The 25,254-nt window shown below is 39.5% G+C and overlaps 1 protein-coding gene across 3 annotated transcripts in view; it reads right to left on the reverse strand.

Annotated features, from left to right (window-relative positions):
- Positions 1 to 252: 252 nt before the first annotated feature.
- unc13d (unc-13 homolog D (C. elegans)) overlaps positions 253 to 25,254 on the reverse strand; it is a 33,722-nt gene continuing 8,720 nt past the window's right edge. The window contains exons 6-35 of one of the 3 annotated variants that reach the window (XM_015356073.2): positions 24,785 to 24,844; positions 24,173 to 24,239; positions 23,402 to 23,600; positions 22,496 to 22,540; positions 21,938 to 22,009; positions 21,773 to 21,842; positions 21,290 to 21,394; positions 20,052 to 20,144; positions 19,297 to 19,400; positions 18,253 to 18,370; positions 16,547 to 16,662; positions 16,218 to 16,308; positions 15,849 to 15,905; positions 15,345 to 15,442; positions 13,890 to 13,941; positions 13,530 to 13,660; positions 13,211 to 13,331; positions 12,766 to 12,918; positions 12,162 to 12,257; positions 11,221 to 11,427; positions 10,671 to 10,742; positions 10,208 to 10,287; positions 9,112 to 9,217; positions 7,266 to 7,337; positions 6,629 to 6,712; positions 6,048 to 6,168; positions 5,682 to 5,805; positions 4,617 to 4,813; positions 3,874 to 3,980; positions 253 to 3,390 (exon numbers count right to left, since the gene is read on the reverse strand). In XM_015356073.2, the coding sequence (XP_015211559.2) occupies positions 3,880 to 3,980; positions 4,617 to 4,813; positions 5,682 to 5,805; positions 6,048 to 6,168; positions 6,629 to 6,712; positions 7,266 to 7,337; positions 9,112 to 9,217; positions 10,208 to 10,287; positions 10,671 to 10,742; positions 11,221 to 11,427; positions 12,162 to 12,257; positions 12,766 to 12,918; positions 13,211 to 13,331; positions 13,530 to 13,660; positions 13,890 to 13,941; positions 15,345 to 15,442; positions 15,849 to 15,905; positions 16,218 to 16,308; positions 16,547 to 16,662; positions 18,253 to 18,370; positions 19,297 to 19,400; positions 20,052 to 20,144; positions 21,290 to 21,394; positions 21,773 to 21,842; positions 21,938 to 22,009; positions 22,496 to 22,540; positions 23,402 to 23,600; positions 24,173 to 24,239; positions 24,785 to 24,844 (3,012 nt within the window). In that variant the 3' untranslated portion in view covers positions 253 to 3,390; positions 3,874 to 3,879. Of the gene's footprint in view, positions 3,391 to 3,873; positions 3,984 to 4,616; positions 4,814 to 5,681; positions 5,806 to 6,047; positions 6,169 to 6,628; positions 6,713 to 7,265; positions 7,338 to 9,111; positions 9,218 to 10,207; positions 10,288 to 10,670; positions 10,743 to 11,220; positions 11,428 to 12,161; positions 12,258 to 12,765; positions 12,919 to 13,210; positions 13,332 to 13,529; positions 13,661 to 13,889; positions 13,942 to 15,344; positions 15,443 to 15,848; positions 15,906 to 16,217; positions 16,309 to 16,546; positions 16,663 to 18,252; positions 18,371 to 19,296; positions 19,401 to 20,051; positions 20,145 to 21,289; positions 21,395 to 21,772; positions 21,843 to 21,937; positions 22,010 to 22,495; positions 22,541 to 23,401; positions 23,601 to 24,172; positions 24,240 to 24,784; positions 24,845 to 25,254 lie in introns of all 3 variants that reach the window. The other 2 variants (XM_015356072.2, XM_015356071.2) reach the window with 2 other exon arrangements.

The raw sequence follows: 25,254 nt of genomic DNA on the forward strand, positions 1-25,254 counted from the left end.
AGACATTAAATTGGACTTCCAGATACAGTCAAATAAACCTTCTTTTGTACAATCTGGAAATATAATTAACACTTCACTTAATCAGGCACAATATTGTAATTGTTTCTGATTAAGTAAAGTTTTAATCATATTTCCAGGCTGTACAATAGAAAGTTCACCAACTATCTTTTCAAATAGATTAGGGAACATACTGTATATGTAATTCATTCACACTTTTTTCAAAACTCACACCTGAGACCGGGGGGGTCCTACTTTAAGAGTGAACAACCATTTTTTTTTATTTGCAAATTTGAAAATAAACACAACCCTACCAATTACTAGAAATATTACTGTCTCAGCTTCTCAGACATGATGCCTGACTTCAAATGTAGTTTATCTGTCATTGCTTTTATTTACATGTTACAGTAGGCTCTGCTACTTAAACCAATTTACAGCTTTTACAATTGTATCCCCTCAAGACCCTGCTGCAGTGAAGAGATATTGCCAATGCTTGTGTATTTCTAACAGAACTCTAGTGAGCACAGAAAATCCAAGCCTTACGAACGAAACATGTCTGTAGTGCTGCGGTGCAAACATTTTCTTGGTGGGACACCTTTGAGACCTCACCTTAGCAACCTTTTCACACAAGAAATAATGACATCCAAGAATTAGATGCCTTTGTGAATTTTTAATTTGGTTATTTAGTTGTTGAGATTTTTGGTTCAAGCTGCTTAGCTAAGGGTCAGCCCCCTGACCAAAGGACAAATAGGCTGTTCAGGGGAACTCCAAAAGTGGAGATCAGTTGGAGGAGGGATATGAAAAATAAGATTTACTTAATATATATATATAGCCTCAGGAAATTACGCTAGGAAAGATTATTATTTACAACAGCAGGCATGAAAGAGACCTGGTTGTCGTCATTCCTTCTGAACTTCAGTTAAAATATCATAGCTTGTGTAGAGCAGTAATTTATTGTGGAGATACATCATCCTGATTTTTGTTATCAATGCATTTCATTACCAGTTAAAAATGGGGTTGGGATCCACTGTGTGAGGCATATAATTATTTAAAATTCAACAATAAACTCCAAAGATAATCTTTAGAGGTGTAAGAGATCTTGTGTTCTTGTGTACAATGCGGAGGAATAAATGAACAAGACTTCTCCGTACTTCAGCAGACATGTACAGTATCCATGAGTCTTGGTGGGTGGCTCACTTGCATGGCTGTAACACTTCTGAGAAAACAAATACTTCACTGCATGAACAAATATACAGTAGCAACTGTATTACAACTGAGAAAATAATAAGTGAAGGATGATCTTCAGCTATTTTCATAAATCTAGCCTTTGTCTTAAAAAGTTGTTTAGTTCAGAAAATATACCCAGAATTATAATCTCAGCTGCATACTATCCCACTCCTATGCTATGAGGTCACGTATGATATTTGTGTACTCTTGTCCTGTAGCAACCTGGAGATCAGAGTATCATTACTTACCCACAGTGTGGCAGTATTAATGAAAAAAATTAATTGGATTTTTCACTTGACATGTAATCTTCCTTATGCCCTTTTGCACAACTAAATTTGTCTTGTCATGCTCTTTTGGTCTGACTTTCAGAAAACCTGAGATTTTTGTGAGGACAGAACAAACAGTGCCTTGGGCTTTTGATGGAAAACACAAAAATAAGGATCTTGCGGCCATACAAAGTAAAGAATGTAGCAGCAGCCGCATAATGGGATATTATGCAGTTGAGATTAAATGGAAATCACTGCTTTAGGCTACCCTTACAGCACACACCCTGCCACTTAACAAAGCAGAAATTTGATTAACACAGGAAAAAAAACATTTAAAGAATCATTATTAATAATTTCTCAGTACATTTTTGTTTGAAGTGGAAGGTGTACAGGATTCAATTTGCCTGACTGATTTATTAGGTCAACCTGTGGGGGTTCTGGTTCTTTGGTTGAAAACTGCTAGGAGTTGTTGTAGTACAAGAGACTTTCAGAAGCACCATCTGTGGAGCTGAAACTTGCAAGGATTTCCAAGTACAACCACTGCAACAGGAATGGAGAGAACATGCTGATATATACTTCATCCCTGCAGATCGAGTCCTCTTGGAAATCTCTGACATCGATGATTGCTTTGATAGTAAGTTGCTCCTCTGTTTTGGCTGAATTGGGAACCTGGGTACTGCTGCAGACGTAGAGGATCACTGAAGGTAGCATAGCTAGAGAAGAGATTTTGTACAGGGTTTGAACTGGACGACTTTCACTACAGGCATTGTTATATTTTTCAAAATCAGACAACAGTATACAATGCTTTACCTAGTTGAGGGAAATGTGTTTTTTGGAAAGATCTTTTGTTATTGAGAGTCTTGTATGTGGAGGGCAGGTCAGGGTGGTAGTCAAGTGAAAAGAGTAACAGGTTTTTTTTAGCAAAGGTTTTTTAACAGGACGAGCAGAAATCCATCTTACCTTTAGGTAGTTATAACATGGGAATCTACTCTTTGATGATTATTCCAACCACATGTTCTGGAATTATCCATAGTTTCAAGGTACTTTTTGGCCTATTAGTGTTTCTTACATGGTACAGGCATATTGTACATAAAGGCAACTGATATAGTCTCAGGACCAGGGTGTTATAGTCCATGGTCCTCAGTAAAATGTTTTACCACTATAATATTAGAGTGTGCCATATATTGAAGAAACCTCACTATTTTTTTTCATAGGATTTTCATTGCAATGGGAAGAGTTGACTTTGTGTCCCTGCAAGTTTTGATCAATGTCCCTGAGCACACCCAATCCGAGAACCATACTGGCAATTGGCTTCTGACAGCACTCAAGGCATCATCAATTTGATATAATTAATTTTCATAATGAAATAGGAAGGTTCTGTTTTAAGTTTGTGTTTTGCAACTGAAATTGAACATTGCTTAGTTGTAAACTAGCAAGTATCAAACAGTATGGGGGAGCATTTACAATATATCTTAGGAATGGAACTGTGCACAGCTGGTGCAGCCCAGACAGGATAAATGAGTTAGTATAGAGAAGGTTTGGTTGTGACAGGCATCAGAGTAAGGGCTTGGGTAAAACAATCTGGGTTATTAGATATGATAAAGCCTTTGATTTAAAAGAATTACAGCGTGACGGGAATGTAACACAAGGGAAATAATTAGAACAGGCAAGTAACTATCAATAAGACTCCTCTTCTGTAGATTCCCTAAGCCTACAGCAATATCTCTTCCAAACAAACCATGGGTCACTGCAGCACCAGGGTATCAGTCCTCTCAGAATCAGTGTTCTGTAATCCATCAGGTCAAATGGTGGAGAGTTGGGCCCAGGCCCTAATAAAGTGGTCAGGGAGTGAAAATGCAAAGTGTCCATTTTCAAGGGTCCAGTTCATTCAGTTGAATGTCTTGAAAATTACAGTGAAAAGAAAAAAAAAGTGGCATGAAATAGTATTCAGTTGCTAAGTAATTGCATATTGAATTAAATTCCAGACATAAAGACATGTTCCATTTAATGACTAACAAAGGACAAGATTCATAGGATGACAACATTAACAATTTTAAATAGCTCTTACAATTTTGTCTGTGGAAATGGACTGAATTAGAGCTCGGATCTAGGCCTACAGTATGTGAAGGTCTATAAAGTAATGAAAAAAACTGGCTTACGGAATACGTGTCATTTCATGTGGTTTCTGTCTCCTTAGTGAAAACATAATTAATTTTGTTGAAATGGCAATTAAAAGTAGTAATTTGCCATTTATCCTAAATTAGTAGTGGTAGATGAATTGAAGGCTAATTAATGTCACACCCGCCGAAAACACAGCCACCCCAGAAAAAAAGACAACAGATCTGGTGTTGTCATGGGGTCTGTTCCTCCAGCAGCTCCTCACCTCTGCTCACACCTCCTTGGATTTCTTTTCTCTTTGCTTCCGTAGCTTCACGAAGGCCTGGGCATCTCGCTCTGACTTCCTCACCTCGAGCAGGCGCAGGATCTTGTCTACTTTGGATCCGGAGAAATGAAACAGGAACACAGTAAAAAATGTGACGATGGCAGTAAGGGAAAAACAAGAGGTAAAAGTACTTGGTCTATCTGTTGCCAAAGGCATGTTATTAGTGAATCAGAAATCTTAATGTCTTAAAAATGTCTTTTTTGTCTTCACACATCTAGTGGTGGTGGAAAATTCCTCTTTCGTGGTCATTGCTAGGTTGTTGAGTGTAGGAGTTTAGAAGCTGAGCTGGAGACAATCAGTTTCAATAGAGCACTTGAAAGGGCAGGTAAAGTACTGCTCTGTGTTACTAGAATAATAACATCAACAACTTAAAACAATTTGTGAAAACAGATGCAGTCATAAGATAATGATTTAAAAAACAAAATTAAGCCTTGCAGTGAGCTAGCATTCAGGATTGTTTCCTAACCACAGTGGGTTCATTGAGATCAACACTCAATCAGGATGAAGTCTAGCTTGACTTATACATTACACTGTAGAGCTCAGTAGGTTTGGGAACCTTGAAATCTGCTTTTGGGTGGTGCTGTTAATATGCTGAGCCAGCTGTCTGGGTAGGTTGAAAAGTGGAATGCTCTGTAGCCCTAAGAGTAGGAACAAGACCACTGGGAAATGCTGGGACAAGGTACCATTTGGTTTGGGGTGCATGAGCGGTAGTCGGATCTGAGGGGTGCCTGGCTGGTCCTGGGCACTCCCTATACCCGGAATCGCCCGTAGTGACAGGAAAGCCTCTCCCTCAAAGTCATCAGCACGCAGGGTGTCGTGGTCCAGGACAGTGATTACAAGGCAAGCCCCTGCGGTGTGGCACTGCTCCACAGACACCAGGCTGGCACACAGAGAGAGAAGTGAGGAAGGAGGGTCATTAATCTAGCACCAGTTAAAAAACTAGAAATGCACCTGAGATCAGGCTGGTCTAATGGTAATCTTTTCTTTAATACAATCATTTCTAAATTTTCTGGTCAGTCCAGCACTTCTGGTGGAGCTTCATTGTCCCATGCATTAAAGTTTTTTTTAGAACAGTTCTCCAGCACTCTTAATGAACACATTGTACCCAACACTTTCATTGTCATTATCATTAACTTCTCTGCTGGTGTGTGTTTGTGTTTCAGGGCTTCAGACAAACATTTCCAAATTATCTTGGATGAGAGCTCATACATATTGCTTAATGGTTTAATTCAGGAAATCAAGTTAAAGAAGAGATTAATGCACAAACTTGACATGGTTTTGCCACAGTAACTCAGCACCATTCACACCCTTATGCAAAAGTATTTTTTCTACAGTCATCATATTGTTAATTAAATTAACACTCTTCATGCTATCACCATTCTTCTGTTCAACATAATTTATCTTAGAATTAATCACGTCATAAGGAAATGGTCCATATTTCACATGGGCAAAATCTAAATTAATTAGATTAATTAGATCTCATGGTCCAAGAAACAGAGCACACTCAGATATGTTCTTGTCTGTTTGATCAGGATTGGAACTGACTGTAAGAAGCTTCACCATTAATGATATCTGATTTTCCCGCTTTCCAAACCACTTATATTATGGTCCAGGTCCCTCTACACCTTGAATTCAGCATTGACTATTTGTAATAATAGTTTTCACCAATGATACAAAAAGCAATGTGGTCTCAAAAAATGAAAAAAGGCTTATTTTACAACATGTTGAAATAGAAATGGGACTCGTACAATTCAAATGCCTCCTCGAAGAGCGGGTTGAGGTCACTCTTCTTGATCTTTGTACTCCTGGCCTCCACTTCTGGAAAGAGGTGCCGGGGTTCAAGGGACAGATGTACGAATGGGTCACTGGAGCCTGTCATTGGGAGGAAGGGACAATGTTTACGATTATTTGTTTGTCTGACGCACTTATCCAGAGTGATATACTTTAATACCCATCTACAGCACTTCTGAACATCTAAGTGAAACAATGTGCCGAAGAGCATATCAGGAGGGTCTCACCTGGAATTTGAAACCACAACCTTCCAGTTATAAAAGTCCAGAGTCCTAACAGCTACTCCTCACTCCTGCCTTAACCCATCCTGAAAATGGTCATACCATTGGAATCAAGGGGGATAAGGTTGACGGCGTTGAGGACCTCGATGTGAAGTCTCTGGTCTGATTTCTTGTAGGATCCTATCAGCGTCACAGCTCCATACTTCTCATTGGTGTAACTCTTCTGCAAAGAATCAGGAGAACATGTGTCATCCCACCCTGTGCTCCGCCTGTTAAATCTCAAGGCTTACTTGTGAAACGTGTAACAAGTTTGTAATATCAAATGCATGTAATGATGGATTCTCCTAGATACTCAGTTTAGCGGGGCTGACGTTTCAGAGAAGGGAGACTCTTCCTCCCTGGACTGTTACACTAGGTGGTCTGTCTTGGAAGGATAACTGTGTCACTGGGATGAACCCTCAGATGTTGAATCAGGTGAATTAGGTGTATGCTTACACCTTCAAAAGTGCTCTGCAACTGTATATACCCTGCACTACATTCTTCATCAAAAACACTTGCATAAAACTGTATACAGGAGCATAATTAGTACACTCATTTGCTGCGTTAGATACTTTGAGACCATAAGCCTGTACGATGAGCTGCGGACTAAGCTGTATTTTCACAGAGTAAATGAAATCACTCACCTGCTCCCAGACCTTCTGCTCCAAGAATTTCTCTATGAGCTGTTGGGTACTTAAAGAGTGTAATGTAAGATGAGCCTTCAGTTCCTGAAGTAGAGAAAAAAGGTTGGTGAAATCCCACCACAGAATAGTTACCACCTGAGGCAGATGTACATCACAGATTTAGGAGTATGGCCCGCTAGAAAATGATACACTAGAATAGAACGGGGCTCACTGGAGACCACTCAGCCACAATCTACAGTAAATTGTTAATTCATCTCTTACAACCCATTTTTAGGAAATGGTCCAGTGGGTTATTTACCGCTGGGATTTTTCTCCTTCCTAATACATCACACATTCAGGGGCAAAGTGCAGAGTACAGTTCCAAACACTTAACTAGAAGGACATGGGTTGGAGTTCCTGCTACAGAGGCTGCTATTGCAGTCATGAGATATTTTACACTAAGATTGTTCCAGTTCATCCAGGTCATCAGATAAATGTGTACCAGTGGTCCTGGATATAACCTTTAGATGGAGGAAAGGAAAAATGCATATTGTCTGCTTAATGCAACTGTAATGTGGATAAACACGGGCCAGATATACCTCAAGTAGAGAGTGAATATTCTGGTGCTCAGACAGGTATGTCTGTGCAGGAACCTTACCTTGTATTCTGCAGTATGCAGGGTTTCAAGATGCAGGCCGTTTCCTTCTGCATGGAAGCACTGCTCCAAGCACTGAAACACAGGCAAGCCAGTCACACATAGGCTGGAGCTCCTCAAATCAACACATCATAGCATATTTGTACAGCAGAAACCTGATGGTTTGTACAATTCAATTGAAAATACTTTATTCATGCCCAAGAGGGGTAATTTAAGAAGCAAGCTATACAACATACAAAACATAAAAAATGAAACAATATTAATAAGAAATATATATATAGTAAAAAGAAATGGACTACAAAAAGGATTATGAACGTAACAGTGTGAAATATTTAAGAAGGTATTAAAGAAAATGCACAGTCTATCCAATAGACATTGTAGTGATGAAGCTTATTTACATTAATTATTGCAAGCCTGGTGGCCTCTGGAACAATATTTTTTCTTTCTATTTGTCTTGCACTTTGGACAGTGAAAACATTTTCCTGAGGGCAAAAGGTTAAAAGACTGATGAAGGAAGTTCGATGGGTCTTCAGCGATGGCATAGACCTTCCTCAGGGTCTGCTGGGCATACAGCTGTGCTGAGTCTTAAAGACTCACCAATGATTTAGGTGCTGAGGCTTACAACATTGTGAAGTTTTTTTTTGTCTTTATACTGAATTAAGTCAACCAAAAGATAAATAAAATTATACTTTCAGTAAAAATATAAACATTGATAGAATAACTTTTGTACTCCAAAGGAAGTCCTTTCAGTAAACATACATGTAGGTTTATCATTAAACACAGTGCCCAGATATTAATACAAGGCAAACTACACCATGTAAGCCCCAGATATAGAGTATTTAGGATACAACTGAATGGTTCATTAACTGAATTTAATCTCATAAAAGACCAATCACACAACAAAATATTTCTGAAGCATTTGTTGTTGGTTTTGACATAAAGAAGCAGTCACTAAATTGGTAAGTGCAGTAACAAACTATTTACTGGTTCACGTCTTAGCCATCTTGAAACCTAATCTCGTGAAATATCAGGAGTAACCTTACTTCTGGTTAGTAACTGATACGAGAGTTAGTACCAATATGGGTCTCCCTCCCACTGGCAGTTTAACCATGATTTTCAGTCAGAGTATTTAGCTAGGAGCTCCTGTGTGGCTCACTATGTCCTGGAACTTAGACAGAGTGCAGTCTGAGCCTCCGGGCAATAATGCAACCTGACCGTGACTGGGATTTTCCTATCTGCAACAGTGCACGATTGACCAAGCCTACTCAGCTCTGAGGTGTGTTTGTGATCCCTGTGGCAGGGACAGGTGCTTGTGAGCGTGAACTGTTTTCGGTGAGAGCTGCATGAGCCCTCTGCTCTATGCCTGGTCTTCTTCTACTCTACTCTGCACATTGCTTTTCATCTTGCAGTGATGAGGGTCCCAGTGGGAGTTGTACAGTAATTAGCCAGTAGACCCAAATAATTGCCATGTCCAGAAGAGCAAAAGAAAGGTCACAAATGACAAGAAACCTAAAATAATAATTCAGTCCATTAACTCACTTGGTTACTAGTAGCTAAGTAATATTAATGACCTCTTCCAGATGAATCTTTAAATAATCTAGTGTGTCAGCTATTAATTCTGAACATATATACATATATTCCAATTTCAGTTTTGCCAATGATTGTATCCACGGCTACTTCAATTAAAAAATACAACTGAATTATAACAATGGGATGAGCAATTAATAAGTTACACAGTCCAAACAAAGTAAACAGTCCCAAAACCCACGAAACACAGTATTAATCTAGTGCAGTACAGTCACAGCATGAAATTGAATTTGTAGCCCATCTCATGAAATGCAGTGTTTACCTGCAGAGTATAATGTAGACGCTGGTAGAACTCCATCACACTATTCTGCTGCTGAGACACTTTGTCAATGATCTTGACAGAGTTGGCCCACAGAGGAGCCAGGAGGCTGCAGGGGAGAGGACAGTGAGCAGGAGTAGGTGGAAAGATTAATTGGTTCTGTAAGCATGGATTAATTTCCTCACTCCCAAAACTGATTTACATAGCCTACACCTGAGACAGCAGAGGCTAATGTCTATGTATTCTGGCAATACTCAAAGCAGAGGCACAACACAAGTGGAGTTAATGCTTTGCATTAACACATTTTCATGACTGCATCAGAAATTCTGGTCTGTGGGGTCACTACACATTCATGACACAGAATCCATATGAATAGATCCCAGTAAGACAGTTTGTTTGAAATAACCTTTTTAAACATTAGCAATGAAGAATATGGATTTTGGATACTGGTCTAAAATAAACAAGTCTTTCTTTCAGACTTGCGGTTGTCTATTAAGTTACTTTTGAGTATTTTCTGTCTGATTCTGATGTGCTGTTTGCTCATCGCCCATGTGTTTAATCACAAGAATGAGCTTGTGAAAATATTCCAAGTTCTCTTTGGTGTTGCATCATTTCAAAAAGCCCCATTGAAGGAGCACAAGGTTCTACTACTCATTTCCTCTTATTCAGGCTTTTAGTCTGTAGGAGAATAACATTTCATAAAAAGCAAGGCAGATAACATGAAAGAGCAAAGAATACAAGCCAATGTTTACCAAACCTAAACCTTCCTTCAGAGTCATATGGATTTAGATACTAACGCGTCCTCATGCGTTAACCTTTACCTCATGGTGTAAGCCATAAATTACATGCATATATTAAATGGATTATAAAGTCATATTAATTTCAAAGTGCACAATTAGGTGCTGGATGGATCAGAAGCTTATACTCTTGTGGAGAAGGGCAAGGATTCTTATGAGCCCTACACTGGGTAAAGTCCATATAAAATCATGCAATATTCACAAGCTGTTCAATTTTAATGAATTGCTGATGAATCTTAATACAGCATGTTCAAAGTAGCCAGTACAAGCAGCTGTGTGATACTTCAGTGTGTCTCCTGTACCTATTGAAGTTCTCCTGCACCAGGTTCTCATTCATGTAATGCAGCTCTTTCTCCAGATACCTCATCAGGGGCACAACAGCCTGTGGGACACAGAACAAGAGAGTCACTCCCAGCCTTCCTGCTATAGTTGGTAAATCAGGAAAACAGTCACTGTTTTACAATTGAGAAGCAGGACACACTGTTAACGTTCAGTGGCCTACTCTATGAGGCCCGACATTTAAGCAACAACACAAGTGGATCTAAAAAAATATATAGAAGAGCAAGCAGATTAATGATGATCTGAAAGTTCCATAAAACACACAATAAAGGAACTGAAATTGTTTTGAACAGATGAGTTTTCATAGTGAATTAAGATGTTTTGAACAAAGAAGTGAACTGCAGAGAACTGGTTCAAGATCAGAAATGAAATCAGAGGTGAAAACAGAATGTTTTCTGTTTATGTAATGCTATAAAAAGGCCTTACATCTTCTGTGCTTGATGAATATCTGCGATGGGCAGCCATGTTGAGGATATGTTTCTCAATGTCTGCACGGAGCTGAAAGAGAGAGGCATGTGGGGGGCAAATAATGGGTGAGAAATCACAGAGGACCCTGTTTTTACTGATACACAAAGAATGGCGATAAAACAAATTGTATTGCATTCACAATACATGACTGGTCACAATCCACACAACCCACAGTCACAGGTTTGTGACCCACCCAGCAGTTTACATTAAAATATATGCTGCCTTAAAATACATATAAAAAGGTATCTATTTTTATTTTACAGGAAAAAGGGAGAGGTCTGATGATATTAGATTTATTGGTTGAAATACTTTTTTTACTGTATCATTTTCACCATGAAGTACCTATCTGTATATTTCTACTTGCAATCTGCACAGATCTTTCATGTGGGCAAGGTGTATGCAAGACCTTTCATGCAAGTCTATCTATAATGCAGGCTGCTATAGGTTTTTTAAGTTTTTTTTTTAGGTTTTTTGGACCCTCAGCTGTGAACTCAAGTGGGTGTGGCACCTGCTGCCCCAGCGTCTCCACGGCGGTGCGGATCTGCTTGCCCAGCACGCCCTGCGCGTGCTGCAGCTGGGAGGGCAGCGTGTTGTGGAACTGCTCCTCCCTGATCACGTGCTTCGTGGTCTCCCGCAGCCCGGCCCAGTTCAGCTGCTCGGGAAGCCTGTTCAGGATGGTCCTCAGGTGCTCCATGTTGTTGACCACCACACAGAGCTGCACAAAGGAGGAAGACAGAAAGAGCATGGATTCCACAGATCAGATCGGTGCCATGTTTTTCAACACAAACAACGTAGTAATGTGTTTTACATCTCAACATCTGAAATATTCTTGCAGCCTAGCGAATCTAATTTAGTAGTATATAGTCTAATTGTCAACACTCTAGTCAGTAGGAAATCTTAGCTATTTCAGTGGGTGATGCGACAGAACCCTAATCAGAAACAACAATTGTTAAGAAAAAAGACTGAGGACCACAATTCAAGTTTATCTTATCAGAATGTTTAAAAACTATACTTGAAAACTGCACCCCCACAATCTTCCATGCAGCATGTTACAGCACAAAGGATAATCAATCATTTTTAGATTACACAGATTAACTGCCAATTGAATGTGAGATGCTGATACTATTCTATTGAGCATGGCCCTTTGGAAAAGAAATTCCAATGAGATTACCCCTTTCAACATACTAACACTTCTTTTTAACCACTTTGAAAACTGTATTCAATGCATATCTACATACAGTATGTCCAAAATACAGCCAGCTAGAGTTTAACAGACCACCCCACTTGTTGCAGGCTATCTATGCACAACTGGATAAAAGTTATGAACAGCAGTAAGGCCACAGCTGCCATTAACAGCCTGTCTACGCACAGCCAGTCAATACAGTTACGTCTGTAAAAGAAGGATTAAGGGGAAAACAGGGGACACTGGAGCCTTAGGCTGCCTCATACCTTGTTCACCGCATGGCTATGGTCTGACTTGTCAGAGAGCTCCTCAGCCCGTTGCTTGACCATCCTACAATATGTCAGTGCAATCTTGCATATGTCCTGGAATTAGAAACACAGACACATGGCACCCAGCTGTCAGCCCACAAAAAGCTCACACAGATGAGTGTCTGCCACATTCAAAATTACAAAACTAATTTATACATGATTCATTTCCTTATCGCTCTTTTAAAATTATTTGGAATTCACGATGTAGTTTTAACCTTTACAGTATTACAATAGCATTCACAATAAATTAGCATATTCTCATATAAAAGAGAATTTAGCTTGATAATTAAATGTACTCCTATCTTTCTTAAAACCATGAAAAAAACAGAGGTCAAAAACTGCCAGAGGACAACCTAGGAAATACAGTTTTTTGTGTGCTTAAATAGTTTTAGCCACTCTTGCGTTCCACATTTCTAGTATAGGGGGACCTTGAGCACTAGTTTTTAGTTTATCTCTGGTCTTATTTTACAGATTAACCTTTTATTTAGGATTGTTGAGGAAATATCTGAGAAAGAAACGTCTGCGTAAGGTTCCTTATTTTGATCATCTGACTGCCAGTTACCTCAGTCAGTTTAACCATCAGCATGAAGGCTTCTTCAGGATCTGGCCAGCTCAGATCATTCCACATCTGACTGATGGGTTGAAGACAGGCGGCCAAGTCCACTGCTGAGGAACTGTGTTTGATGGGGACAGAGCCATCCAGTAGGGGTTGGAGCTATAAGAGACAAATCAGCAAAACCCGCACTCAGAAAGCCACATAAAGCATTGCAGTCACAGAGCAATTATCCGTCACACAATGCAGACCAGTTTGTGTTTTGGTAAAAAAGAAAGACATCAAGCTCAAGTCTGACACACTCCATGGCTTCATTAAGAGTGATAAGAGAGAAAGGAGCATGGAGTATACCAGTCTGAGGTTGTCAGTGAAGGGGAGAGTTGTCAGGTTATCAGAGAAGGGTGGAGTTGGAGTCTGGTGATGAAGAGCAGGAGGGACGGAGGTGAGAGGGTACCTGATCCACCTGTACTGCCCTCTGCACTCTCTCCAGTGTGGTGTTGTAGGCCTTGTTGAGCCAGTGAGGCAGTGCATCCCGGAACCTCACATGGAATTCTGTCAGAGCCAGCAGCTTCCCTCTGCAACAAAGTCAGATACACGTCTTACTTTACTCCAGATTTTACTTCAATTTTCTTTGCTTTATTTCTCCCCTTGATTGCTTTTCTTTTTCTTCCTTGTCCCTGTTTGTCTGCCAGACTGAATGTGTTATTTTCAAGAGTGGATAAGGATGAAGGTAAACACCATTTACAGGGAGCTCCAGCTCCAGGTTGACTAACCTCTTCTGCAGAAAGGCCTTCTCTTTGTGGATGGCCTTGAGGCTCAGGTAGAGGGGGTACAGTGTGTTGGCGAGCTGCTGGTCGATTTGACTTCCCAGACTGCTTAGCGTGTAATCGATCTCTGCTGCAATCTGCTCGTACAGAGGCACAAATATCATCATCAGGGCTTCATTTAAGTGGACTTTTCACAGAGGGCTCTTGTTTTGAAAAATAAATGACCTGATTTTAAAACACAAAAGCAAACACAGATAAACCACATTTAACCTGACCCTTAGGGTCTGGGACCTATAGCATGGGATTTTTACCTTAAAGGCATTTGTAAAATAAAGTCAAAAGAGAAAAAAAAACACTTCTACTTACCAAGGTGTCCTGTTCTATATAGATCACTGTAAAGACATCAAGTTGAACTGCGCTGTGAAAAGTGCAAGAGATTGTTTACACTCTGATGAGTTTTTATATTTATAAAATCTAATGTCTAGCTTACTCACTTTACTTTTGTTAGCTTTTTTTTGTTAGCAACAGAGTCATGTTCTGCAGGCTGCTGTCTGTCTGACATCACTCCCAGCTGCTGTCACTGCTGTACAAATTACAGGTACTTCCACATAATTGTGTTTTGCATTGTGCTGCTCTTTTTTAACCTTTAAATGAACTATCTGCTGTTGTGAAATTAATGCCATTGGGGAAATAAGACTTTCAGATATGTTTTTTTTGAACTGACATGTTGGCTACAGGAAACTACAGAAGCAGCAAGGCATTCTCATGCACTTGCACAGATCAGATCATTTGTGTGATGACAAAATTCTGGCCATTGAAGCACCAGAACTGAAAGAAAACACATATGTACAATAATGGACTTAAATAGGTCTTAAAAGCCTTACCATTAGGTAAATTCCAAAGGCCATATCAATAAAACACAGTTCACCAGCATGAACTTGATATTGTTTTTGATTGGACTAAATTATCATAATGGTGCTGACAAAGCTTTTTGGTTTGTCTTTTTCAACTTACATTTAAGTTTTGTTTTTAATTATAATAATTTTGTAATAGTGCATGCATTGACCTGCGGTGCTTAAAATACATCTCACTTTTAGCTATATACATCTCATTTGCAATACCAATGATTTTTCTTAATTATGAATAACAGAAAAGTGATAACTCTTCTCCACTTGCCAGTGACACAGTCATACCAATTTACATTACATGTGTAATTCTTTTTTATGTACTCGCTATTGTATTTGAGTGTAAAGTTCGGCATCCCTTGTAATTTAGTGATAAATTAAGCAAGACATTTATCTGAGTTGTTTATAAAGTAGTGTGTATGATGGAAACAACTCTGATCTTTGGGGGGCGAATGTCTTCAAATTTGTATTTTGAATGGTTTGTAAGTAATTTTTTTTAACAAGTCATCAGATTCATTGATCGAAAATAAATTGTTTCATGTCTTTTGAGATGGATGATTCAATAGTTACTGGTCAGGTAAGCTTTGAAACCAGGAGTGGGCACCTCTGTATTGGGTAATTTTATGTCAAATCTGTCACATGTGCAGACATGTCAGACACACTGACAGCCCCACAAAACCCCACATCGCACAGGCAAGAGAGCAAATCTGCTGTGCAGATGTGTGACCTTGCAGCACCTTTCAAAGTCCAGAGAGTTACTTTTCCATAGCAGGTTCACTGCAAATCACCCGTTACACAAAAGTTGAAGGTCTTTATTTGTAGTGGTGGTTTCTTGCAGCACCCATCCAGATTGGGCAGACTGTGAACTTACATGTGAAAAAGTAAAGGGAACGCTACCAGCTGCATGAATAATCACCTGATAAAGACTTTGTTCCACACATCTTTGTTGAGTTTAACATCTTCCTGCAGCTCGTTAACAAGGCCAGCTAGAGCTTTGATTGTCTCTCCAACATCCTGCAGAAAAAAGACAAAGAGATGGAGAGATGAACAAAGGGAAAGGAATGAGGATCTGGGTGAAGAGAAGGATAGTCACAGACAATGATGCTGGATAGAGGGTTTTGTACCGGATGAAGTTTGTGTTTTAGATTGGGTCCTTGGTCTGTTCCATAATCACCTGGTTTGGAATTAAATTCTTCACTGTGGCTTCCATTGTCTCATGGAAAGAAGATTGGACACTGCTTCTTATACTAGTTTCTGCAGGTACCAATATGTAAACAGTCACAGCATGGTTAAGTATATTGTATTATCTTGGAGACGTACACGGGTCTTTGATGGACATCAGAGTCTTAAAAACTACTGGTAATTCCAAAATTGTGGTTAAAAATCAGCCCAAATTCCTGCCCTCTTCTCTTGTTCTTACCTTCATCATTGGCTGGTGCAAACCCTTCTTGATGGTGAACCATTCCTGAGTACCCACCTACAAATAAGGAATAAATGCATTAGCGCCAGTGAGAAAAGATGCTGTCTATCAAGGGGGATATTAAGAAGTCTGGCACTTATGAGGCCCATTCATTCCTGTCTCATCACCGGTTGGGGACAGAGGACGAGTGTGGGTTAGCTTCTTCTCTCCCATGATGGTATAAAAGCTATAGTTCCAAGGTGGGCTGATTGAAGCTCAGAATTGGAGGAAATCTGGCTTGGCTAATCATCATTTTTTTCCCTTAAACATGTACTTTTCCCTAAGAACCTAAAAACACAAATATGGACATTATAAAAATCTAAAGATTACCTGAACAGCTTTTGTCACCTCTTGCTGAAGATCAAAGGTGGATGGGTTAAGTTTCTGAAAGGCCTTGGTTTTGCATATCTGCACCATCACCCTGAAATAGGCAATATAAACTATCAGATGTTACCACATCTGATCTTCATACACCACTACTAATGTTTTTGACTCTCCTCACAGCTAAAATCTGTACCAGAATTGATACTGTGCTATGTGTGGTCATGAAAAATGAAGTGGTCCAGATTCTGTAAGTTACAATGTTGGAGGACAGTCCACAATGGGCCAGAGACATGTGGACACCACTTGTCCACATGACCCCTTTTCTCAAAGCCTACCTGAGCAGCGTGTGCAAGCGCTTGGTTGCTGTCGGTAGAAAGACGTCTCGGTATTTGGAGACAAGCGACAGTCCATACTGCAGGAAGTCATGGAGGGAGGCAGCCAGCTCTTGTTTCTATAGGAAACCATCACACACAATCAGATGACTGCTAAAAAGTTTGTAATTATACACATCGCAAAAGTGTGTGAAAGATAAAATCATCTTGTACTGTGCATGTTATGTCATCTACTTGCAAATGAAGAGCCCAGTCCAAACATAATAAAAGTTACAAATGTGAGGAGGCCTTTTGGCTTACTTGGTTGCTTTGTAACTGATTAATCTAAGCATCAGACCCAGACATTTCTTAAAGGATCCCAAGGAACCATGGTCAACATCGTGACTAGGAAGGTTTTTGTACTCAGAAGAACTTTCCAAATTCAGTCCTTCTCTCCTGGTGTCACTGTGGTCATTTCCTGGGTTAATCTTGAAGGTTTTTAATCTCTTGTATCAAGTCCCCATTTTAAGGACTACAGCGACCCAGAGATAAAAATCTCATTTTAAATTCAAATTGCATAGCACAGTAACCTCATTACAGTTAGCTGTGATTTTCTTATGCAATTGTGTGATTGAAAGTAAGTCATCATCAATGTTCCCTCTAATTTCAAATGCCCTGTGTGTGCAAAAATACCAAGCTGTGCCATTTTTTTTCCAGTGACAAAAAGTGTAAACCTGAAATTATTTTATGTTAATATTTCTCGCAACGGAACATATATCAAATGATGACTTTTCGGAGTAGCAGTTGCTACCATTTCGTCAAGCTTTTCCATTTTAAACGAACTTGCAGTTCTTTTGCGCTTAACGCCCTTCACCTCTTTAGACATAATGAAACAATATTTTTATTTTTTTAATAAAATATATTTGAAGTGAGTAGTACAAATTTGAAAACAATTAGTCTACGTTTCGACGATCTCAACGTTCAACGATGCACACTATGCAAACCGGAAAAGGAAAATGCTGTTTATTGTGAAGCAGAAATTCAAAAAACCAGGACAGTGACTCGACGAGCTCAGTCATGGAGACTGAGTGTGGAGTGAGCATGAGCGGTGAGGTACGAGACTACAAGACCTTAGATATCGATGATCAAGTAGCAATAACAATGCACACAGCCAAGTCGCAGCCGGTCTCATGTGGTCAATTTCGCACTTTTCAGTTGATGACCATGTTTGTTTCATTATTATCATTTTAATTATGTTTTTTGTGCGCAGTTCAATTTCCTGAGTGTGGGCGCACACGTGCACAGCTTAGAGGGAACATCGAATAAGGTAGATGACTGTAACAGCAGTTAAAGGTTCTCAGTGTTTTTTAGATTTAAGGATTTTGATATTTTATTGTAATGTTTAATAGAAAATTTGGAAAAAGAGCATTTATAGTAAATGTATTAGTCATTCTGGGTAAATTTCACATCCATAAATCAAAATGGTCTAATAATATTCCCCTTTTTAGTACTTTTGAGGTGGAGCTGAAACCCTATTTAAATTCTACGTATGATATATGTAAAAAATACAATTTGATCTCATAATTTACTTCATTACCTCTGGTGGTTAAATGTTTTTTTTCTGTTCGTGTTTTTTTCTCTTGTACCTGTTTTGGATCCTCTGTTTATAGTTGTATTTGTAAATTATTTATACGTTTAATATTTTTTTTTAAAGTTCTCAGTGGTGCTACCTGTAGAAAGGGAAGCTCCTGCTGCCCCCAGTGGTACTCAATGCTGGTGAGTTGCTGGAACAGCACTGTGGGGTCCAGCTCCAGCTTCTGATTGAGCCTGCTGTACGCCACCCACTTCCTGCAGAGAGAGGTGAGCTGCTGAAAAAGAGGCAGGGGCAGGAGATCGCGGAAATACATTGTGACTAAGTACATAAATAATTAAAAAATGACAACGGAATGGATTCTCCGAATCTGCCCCAAATGGAAGCCTTTCAATGAAAAAATAAACCGAGTAAAAAAAACAAACGGGTATATATCGCATGTGGTCATTAAGCATTAACTTTTAGCATTCCATAAAAAATAACATATTTTATTTTTGGTAGTATTTACGGAGAATTGATGAAGTTTTTTATTTGAAGTACTTCATATACATTTGTGGGTTAAAAATAAATTATTTTGATTTGAAATACATTTCTTTGATGCATTTTATTTGGTCTCTTTTTTTAATTGTCAGATATCTTTGCTTCAATATTGTAACGCAACGGGGGCTCAGGCGGGCGCCCTTGCCGCATCTGGTCGGCCCCTGCACCCTCCGGGGCTCGAACCCGGGACTTCCGCGTCTCTCTGCAGTGACCTAGCCCCGTGAGCCAAAGAGAGATCTCTCTACAGCCCAGTAGCTGTGGTCCTGCTATCACAGGGAAGGGCGGTGACGTCACCCGCTCTGGTACGCCGGCTCTTACACAGCGCCTGTCGGCCGTAAGCGTTACAATATCATCTTCAGAAGCCAAGTGATGCCTTCCCAATTAAGCCCACTTTTACGTGACTTTAAGTCAGTTACTGAATCTCCATATGCATTAGTATAAAAACTGACACCTTGTTGCAAGTTTTTATGTAGCAACTGACACAATTTAACCTGTTGTTAGGTAAATGTTTATTTCAGATCACTAATGTTGTGTTAACACCTAGGTTATTAACACTACTTCAAAATCCCTGACTCTTGCTACAGTACGACCTCTGCCCAACACAAGATCTGAAGGTTGGTCTTTGCCTGTTTGTGATACTCACGCCAAGTCCTGCAAGAAGGGAGACAGATCGTTTTGAGTGGCATGGAGGTCCAGCAGTGTCTGTGCTGCCTTGCTGAGCTCTCCCTTCCACGTGGCACTGCCATCCTGTGTACCAAGAGACAAGTGAGAATAAGAAAAGGCTCCACTTCCAGAATAAACAGCGGGTCCTTCCCGTGGAAGCACTAAATGCTCTGTAGTTTTCTTCTTCAGCATCCCAGAAGACAGCTTGAGAAAAGCAAGGCACATTTGCAATAGGAGTTAATGGGAATGAGACAGCGAGTGTTCAGCTTCCTTCAACCCTACACTTCACTTTCCTCAAGGGCATTTTAAGATGCTCCAGTATAAGCATAAGAAATACAGGTATTCCAGTGGCTATTGAATTTTTGCTTTTGCAGCTTCTTCCAGTCCATATAAACAATTTGCAATATTCTAAATCACTTTAGTATGTGTGTAAGCTCTATTTTTACAAGCTGGGTCCTAATGGGTCCTGAACTTTAAAACAACAATAATGCATGTGCTGTTATTAAACTAAGAGAACACTGAAGTTGAGGAAGCATTATTTGGTTCAGAAGTTTTCAAACCCCTGCCTGATTAAACTGCTGGGTTTCCTACATTGCACCTCATCTGTTCCCTTGGTGTTGCAAGGAACAGCCACATCTCAGCTCCACAAGAATAAAAGTCATGACCACAGCTCACTTTGTGATTCTCTTGAGGATGGGTGAGCTCTGTAGACATCACAGTGAGCTTGGTGCCTACCTGTTTCTGGGAGATGTCATACTGGACAAACTGCTGAAGTATCCCACAGTAGTTGACATAGGCACTCCTCCCAGCGCTCAGTGCTCCATCTCTCTGTGAAGAACACAGTTGTTTAAAATGGATTTTAAGATGGACCAACAAGTTCCTTGTGGGAAATTTTTAGAACATCAATTCTTCATGGTTTTGCCAATCTTTGACTAGCTATTGCTTCCTACTCTTTCTATCATACTTTCCCAATCCTCTCTCTACTTTAGTTTGGGTAAATGTGGTTGGTTCACAGTTTTTCTCTATACTTGACTTTGAATTAATCACAGTTGTGGGATTATGCTTGGGCGTGTCCAGTGTGGAGGGGGGGCCCTGGATAAAGGGCGACGCTTCTCCTTTGTAGTCAAAGCTGTTCCGCTTACTGGACGATGAGCCACAGCTGTGAAGATGCTATAATGGCACACTGGACACGCCCCGAAGGGACGAGCAGGGATACCCCTAGAAGGGGAGCATCTTTTTACCAGCAGTCCCGGAGGAGATTGTACTACGCGTAACGCGTCGACATTTTTCTTTTTCTTTCATTTTTCCCTGTCCCGTCACGTATCTTCACCGGGGCAGGCAGACCTTTTTTACACACTTACTTTTTACTCTTATTTTTGGCATTACGCACTCTGTTATTCCAGACTGGACCCCGGTAAAGTCCAGTCTGGTCACCGCTGTGTTAGCGGTTCTCTTTTTTTTCCCAGGCTGGACCCCGTTGAACAGAGTAAGCCCAGCCCGTATATCGAAAGGCACATCTTTCTTTTTGCTTTCAGTTCTATTTTCCACCTTTGTAATGTTATTTTTTTTTATTCCTGCTAATCTCACACCGGCGTTTCCGTCCCTTAGTTAGGGGCGTCGACTTTTATCAGTGTTCTTCGCGGCTCTGCCCACTCCCACCCTGTTACTCAGTATATAAATAAAAACCTTCTGAGGCGTTTAAAATAACATCTAATAATATCCTAACCCGGCCATTGCATCTTTATTAGGAGCAGACATTTGAACTAATATATACTAATAACTATTAATGGCACAAAGTAAATAATGTGGATTTGTTCATTGATGTGCAAAACGTTAATAATCCAAATGTAACTAATCAAAAGTGAAGCAATCCCATTGATCTGCTCATCTTGTGGAAGCAGAAAATGCTTCTTCTAGTATTTCAGGCAGCTATAAATCAGAAGAATCCTGAAAAAATCATTAGAGTGGCTTACTTCTTTGTGAATGAATTTGAGCTGCATATGGCACTTTCCTCTGTCAGGGTAAGTCTCTGTCCTGGGCTCCAGTGTGTACCATTCATCCTCAGTGTAGTGCAGGTTCTGAAGCAAAAGCATGTTATAGCAGTATTCTATATATCCTCTCAGCCATCATTTTGATCATAATAGAGCATAGAAACACTTAAGAAAAAAACTGATGCAATCACTGGACTTTATAAAAGTAATTATTTGTTATTCATGAATGTGTAGATTTCAATATATTCTAGAAATGTTTCAACTTGTTAAAATCGAATTTACTTCTTATATGTTCTCAAGGACAAATAGCTTGAATGCAATCTTTGCTTTAAGATGTTTGGATTAAACACAAATATGCATAATTCTAGCATAAACAGTTTGTGTGTCATTAAAGGATGGCTTCAGCACTTTGAGGTGAATGACACTCATTAGGAGAAATTAAACACTCAATTTTTTATCTCTCACCTGTAGACTGAGTGCTACATTCCCCAGAAAATCATCTTGGCCCTTCTCTTTCTTTACTTCTTTAAGCATTCTGTACAGAGAGCAAGAGATCAGTCAACAACACCAGCTCAGGTATAACTTGTTACTAAGCTTGTTTGATGAGGGTTGGAGAATGTTCCACTGCACCTTTTAAATCCTTGAAAGTTGGTCCTGAACTCTTCCAGTTTCTGCCCCAATGTCACATCTTCATCTTTGTCCCTGTAGAATCAGCACACCTCTATCAAATCCCTACATTTAAATCCATATCCTTTGACTACACACCCCACTGCCCTTTTTCCAAAAACATTCCTCTGGTTTTATCCCATCTGGTCTTTGAAGTCTATTATTCAATATCAGTAGAGGGAAGTAACATGATGTAAATGTTTCACTAATTGTTATTGCTTTGGCAACTCACAAATGCATCAGTCATGACAGTCAAGGTATTTTATTTCAGAAGAGAGGACAGAGAGAATAAAGACAGAGAAAAGGTAGAGATAGCTGAGTGAGGAGACAACTGAGTCAGATAAGAGTTTAGAATGGACTGAGAAACAAAGACAATGGGACCAAATAAACATAAGACAGGTGAAAAAGGACTAGGCTACAGGTTAGAGGGGATGTACAGTATGAAGATAAGGAGCAGAAACAGAGGAGATGACATGAGATGGTTGAAGGGGGAAGAGAGATTGAGAAAGCTTTGAGGCTCACCACATTTCCATGTGAAAGCTGGCCCTAGCAGGATCTGCAACTTCCCTAACAGAGAAAACAGACATTAATGAAAGAGCTAAAAAGTCCTTGTTCCAAAGTGGCTCAACCCTTAAGGCAGTACATCAGGGAGCTCAGCTAGTTGACAAATGATTCCAGTTTTTTTAATGATTAATATCTCTCCCTATTCTTCCAGCCACTCAGTAGGAAAAGGTAAAAATGGCACTGGGTACTCTAAGTCCAATGCGTTCATGGTCATCATTTTGTTAACACTGTGTTCAAGTGCTTGTGCATCTTCCTATGTTTCAAGAGCTCTATTTCCAATCCTCTCTAAATATAGAAATTCACACCTGCATGTGTAAGCAGTGGAACCAATGTCTATCTCAGACATTCAATAAATGTTGTTTTTACAAGTGGACATATTATTCAGATGCACCTTTAAGTTTATTGTAAATTTTGAGAACCTGGATCTTAAATGAGTTAGTTCAAAGCAGAGAAACAGAGCCGTATTGACGATTTACAGTGATCTTCTCCATGCTCAATTGTCACATTTTCACTAAGGAAAGGTAGGCTCTCTATTTGACAAACTGACAAAGACTCCTAAACTAACAATTTAAAAGATTTCCGTGATGCTTTAAAATGTAAGTTTTAAACACTTTTTCCAGTGATGACTGATACTGCATTGCCACCTGCTCCAGGAGTCAATGCCTCTAGTGGATGGGAGTTCCAAAAGTGGAAAAGAGGAAAGAGTCTTGCTGTTTTTTTAGACTTAGCACCTGGAGCTGGTCACAATGTATTATCAGCCACAGTGAGTGGTCTTCTTTAAGGCTAACATGTTCTGTGTTTCTTTTCCAGAGAGAAAGAAGGAGGACTCAAAAGGCATTAATAACTGTATGGGAGGGTTCGTACAGGATGAAGGTCTCGTTCCAGTTGGGATTGAGAGTCTGTTTCTTGACCTCGGTTTGGTAGATCTCCTCATCTGGGATTGCATTTTTCACCACAGCTTTCTTGGGCTTGTGTAGGGTGGTTGTGTCCCCTTTTTTCTTGTTGTCAGATGCAACATCCTCAGTGTACATGATAGCCAGCATGCAATATGGGTCACTGAAGCCTGTAGAGAAAAGAAGAGTTTGGCTGACTTCTTGGCTAGAAACTCTTTCATTAAAGATTTGAGATTGAAAGGAGGAAGAATGGATAAATGGAGCATCAATATACAGTAACAGTACTGTTGTAAGAAATTTTATAAGATATTATCTTATAAAATTCACTGTTTTCATAGACATACACTGCCTTATCAAGATATTAGTAGTCCCAATCTTTGACCTGGAAACTCACACTCCTGCTGGTTTTCATTTCATCCAATCGTAATGAGATAAATGAAGATGTATTTGATCTAAGAAGTTGCTTCAATTGAATATTTTCATTTTGTTTCTAGTCACAAATTTGGGTTTTTATTTCACTTACAAAATGTAAGTTAAAGCTACCAACATGTTTAAGAGGTAGAAAAAAACAGTTAATGTTAATCTTATTGCTATTAAGTCAATGAAGGATTTGATCATGTACTTGAAGGCTCGGCTGGAACAAAAATCAAAAGGTGTGTGAGTCATTAGTTCACAGAAATGAACACCTTTCTTTTCTGGCATAATTTAAAATGGCTGATTTGCTGATTTACGAATTGCTTACCACTGACATCTTTTCCCAGAATGCCTTTAGCTTCCTTCACTGTGACCATAAGGCAGTTTACTGGAGGCTGTAGAAGGCATAGAAGGAATGATTGATACCTTGGAATAGATAATAAATTCCATACAAACAAATCATGCTTTTCAGTTTGGATTACAGGAGAGACAAAAACAAGACTCACTGCAAAAGTGCTTTGTCACTTTCTGCTTCTTCTTCATTCTTCAAAGAAAAGTGCACTTACATGAGGCAGCTACCATAATGCCAAAGGCAATCAGAAAGTTCAGAACTGCCATTGGAGAAATCCTATGCATAGTCAGATAATGACGGAAACCAGCAATTTCTGTAAGTCCCAGCTTAAATTTACTTTGGAGATTGTAAAACTGTTAAAACCCCCTGGTGACATGTTCTAGTTTCCGAGGTGGCTCCTATCGAATTTTATCATGCTATTACATTACATGTTATGAGCAAAAAGCAACACGTTTTGAGAACATGTGAACAAAAACAAAATTCAGCACTGTTAGATTGCCACCAAAGTTTTTTGACACTTCTGGCAAGATGTTAAAACTCCACATTTAGCACACATTTTCTAAGTTCTGTTTTTTAATAATTCTTTACCTCTAGGCTCTGTACTTTTTGGAGCAGATGATTATGTTCATGCTGTGTCATAGAAAATGCCTAGATGGGAAGAAAACATTTTTCCAGTCAGTCTCACAGAGATTTCTCACTGAATACTATGTCCAACATCAGATCCAAACATCCCCATTTTTGGAATTCAGGTAATGTTTGACAGACTTTTTAAATGTAGTACCACAACTTCTCTCACTTTTGATCAAAGCAATTATTTTTTAATCCAGCATAATGTTAGAACTCTCATTCTACAATTTGAAGATGAGGACAGCAGACACTCTCCTTATAACTATAATCTTTCTCTTGTCCTTAGAACGTGTAGCTGAAATGTGATTGTGATAAGCTGGATGTGATGGCTCTCTAACACAACCCAAGACATCATAAATCAGTTTGATCTTGACAGTTCCATGATGAAGTTCCGACAATGACGCTCCATAGTCCACCACTACAAGAGAAAG

The sequence above is a fragment of the Lepisosteus oculatus genome, chromosome 9 (genome assembly GCF_040954835.1).
Source record: "Lepisosteus oculatus isolate fLepOcu1 chromosome 9, fLepOcu1.hap2, whole genome shotgun sequence".
NCBI classification, from domain to species: domain Eukaryota; kingdom Metazoa; phylum Chordata; class Actinopteri; order Semionotiformes; family Lepisosteidae; genus Lepisosteus; species Lepisosteus oculatus.